This window comes from Arachis ipaensis, chromosome B05 (assembly GCF_000816755.2).
Source record: "Arachis ipaensis cultivar K30076 chromosome B05, Araip1.1, whole genome shotgun sequence".
In the NCBI taxonomy this organism is placed as follows: Eukaryota; Viridiplantae; Streptophyta; class Magnoliopsida; order Fabales; family Fabaceae; genus Arachis; species Arachis ipaensis.
Window position 1 is genome coordinate 114,567,132 of NC_029789.2, and position 2,917 is coordinate 114,570,048.

Genomic DNA, 2,917 nt, shown 5'->3' on the forward strand with positions numbered 1-2,917 from the left:
ATTTTCGTATTTCAATTAAGTCTTTACTGAATAGTTGATTTTCATGAATAAAAATAGTTTTTTCGTTTCTTCCAACATTTGTTGCTAGCAAAAGTTAGTTTACAATTAAGTATTGATGTCAATTTTATTGTTGTTCTTAATTTCCAGTGAAAAAATCATGATATTGAGTAAATCATTATCAATTTCAATATTGTTATGACTGACCAATATAGTAAACATAAACTGGCGGTGTAACAGGAGAAATGAAAATGGAGGACTTCTCATCATGCTGTGCAAGCACAACATTTGCTAACGAAATATCTATAGCCTCTCCATTTTCATCATTAGAACATGCAATTACTGTTGCTAGAGACATATGGTTCTGTAAATTGAATGCTAGGTGTTGGTTGGAGGCTATATCAGGACGATTTTGTTCTAACGAATTCTTGGAAACGACGAACGAAGTTACTATACAGGCTTGTTCGTTAGGCATAATCTTAAACTTGTGTTAAACTATATTTGAAAAACATAAATTTTAAGTTGATATATGTTAACAAATTTGCTGCAATAATAGTTGTTAATTTAATATTCAAATTTGTAGGAACTTGATGAATGGGGATCAATATACGAGGAGAAATTTGGGTATGTTTTTGTGACATGTACATCTGGTAGGATCTTTGAAGACATACTTGCTGAATTAAAGGTTAAAAATAACTATCTAGCATAGAAAGTGCATCATAGAAAAATGTTCATGCTTTACAAAAAAGACCACGAACTCTACATTTTATTGTGGTGCAGACGTGCTATAGAAACAGGCATGTTGTTGAGTTGGATATTGCTTCAAAAGAGGAAATGAAGTATATAGAACTGCACATTATAGAGCTTCTTTCCAAGAAATCTGTCTGAACTACCGACAAAGGAGATGATAGTTGTTTATTTTTTTGTTTAGTTTTAAGGTTCCCTAACCATATTAACACACTTTTTTTTTCTAATTACTAGCTAATGACCTGGGAATTATCACTTTCTTTTGAGTAGACTTAGATTCTTGTATGCATGTTGATATTTTCAGTGTCAGTTGAATATTCAGGCGAAATAGTTAATGACACTCTAGATGAGGCAGAGACTGATTCCAAAGACAATTTAGATGATATCTCCTCCGGTGGAATGGACATCTCCAGGCAGTTTGAGCTCAATAAGGTTCCAGAAGAAGAAAATGAAACCTTATACACCCAATAAAGAGAACATGATGTACATTCTGCAAAAAGGAGCTTCAATCTGAACAAAAAGACATGGTTTGGAGATGACTTATAAGATCTATTATCACGTGAAAGCTGTAGATTTGTGACGGAGTATTTCTAGCCAGGTCAACACGATGTTGAAGAGAAAATTTGACTAGTTACTTGGTTGCATAATTGTCAGAACCGAACCGGTGATCGAACCGGTTAGGTTACTAGGTCATTGGGTCACTGGTTCAACCGTTGGGTCACTGGTTGAACTAGTTGACTCGGTACTATGTAAATAAAAAATAAAAATAGTAAAAAAATTAAAATTAAAATTTAAAAAATATATTTTTACTAATATTTTAAGAATATTAAGCTATTCTAAAATAATATGGACTAGAAACAATAAGTATTTTGTTATTTTTACTTTATAATAAATACTTTTATTTTGTTTCTATATTAAAATAATTATTATTTTTAAATTTTATTAATTTATTAATTAGTTTATATCTATTATATTATTATATACTACAAGTATTTATTAAAAAATAATACTAATAGATATTATATAATTATAAAAAAAATAAATGAGTTTATAGTTATTGTTAAATAAAAATATAATTAATTTTAGAATAAGTGAATTTATAACTAAATTTAAAATAAATTAGATAGAAGTAAATTATTTGATAAAAGATATGTATATATATTATAATTTGCATGCATATTAACAAAAATCATCACAGTCTGGTGGCTGTGAGTAGCTTTACTTTTCTAGAGGGGAGGCCCCATCTCTAACATTTTGGTAAAATTTAAATCCTAATCGGTTCAGTCGGACCGATCTTTATCGAATTTGATCGGTTCTCACCGAATTTGACCGGTTTTCACCGTTTTTTACTTCATGCGGTCCAAACATCAGACCGGACTGGTCGAGGGTCTGGTTCACCAATTTTCTGATTGAACCGGCCGGTTTGGTCTGGTTTTAATAACACTGTTTGGTTGTGTACTTTGAGAATTATGATCTTTATGATCTATTGAATGTTGTTTTGACTTTAAAAATTCAGACGTTGACTTGATTTTCTCTTTAATGTTTATGCTTCATTGCAAATTTAACAGGTGCTGATAGTACACGAGGAAACATAATTCGTAAATTTGTGCACATTATTAATCACTATATGTTTTTTTAATTCATTAATTTTTTTTACTTAACACAAATCCAAAAATATATGTAATGCATTAAATTACAGTGTTTGAAACATATTTTTCAAAAAAAAAAATAGTGTGAACTTAAATAGATTTTACAAGGCAATGTTTAAACAAAAAAAATTGGGTTAAAAATATATTGCAGCGGTTGGGAGAAAACCGATGCTAAAAGATTATCTGATATTGAGCGTCGCATTAACCACTGGCCACTGCCAAATTGACATTTTGCAGCGGTTAAAGCAAAACTGCGGAAAAATGAGAAGCTTTTGGTAGCCACACCCTAATCCGTCGCAACAACCGCTATCAGATTCCATTTAGCGGCAGTTTCTGTCCGCCGCTATCTGTCGATTTTCTTGTAGTGTATAAACACTTAACGTGCCACGTTGGCCTTTAAGTTAATGGAGTAAACGTTTAGATACTTTTAACAGATGGACCCAGTTTTTCATAAGTACAAAATTATTTTTCGTCTTGTATGGATACTTTTATCAACGTTCATAAAGTTTATCGGTACAAATGGT

The 2,917-nt window shown here is 30.9% G+C and overlaps 1 protein-coding gene across 1 annotated transcript; it reads left to right on the forward strand.

Annotated features, from left to right (window-relative positions):
• Positions 249-885, forward strand: LOC107640909 (uric acid degradation bifunctional protein TTL-like). The gene is made up of 3 exons (XM_016344414.1): positions 249-455; positions 581-682; positions 778-885. The coding sequence occupies exons 1-3, from the start codon at positions 249-251 to the stop codon at positions 883-885; spliced, it is 417 nt and encodes a 138-aa protein (XP_016199900.1).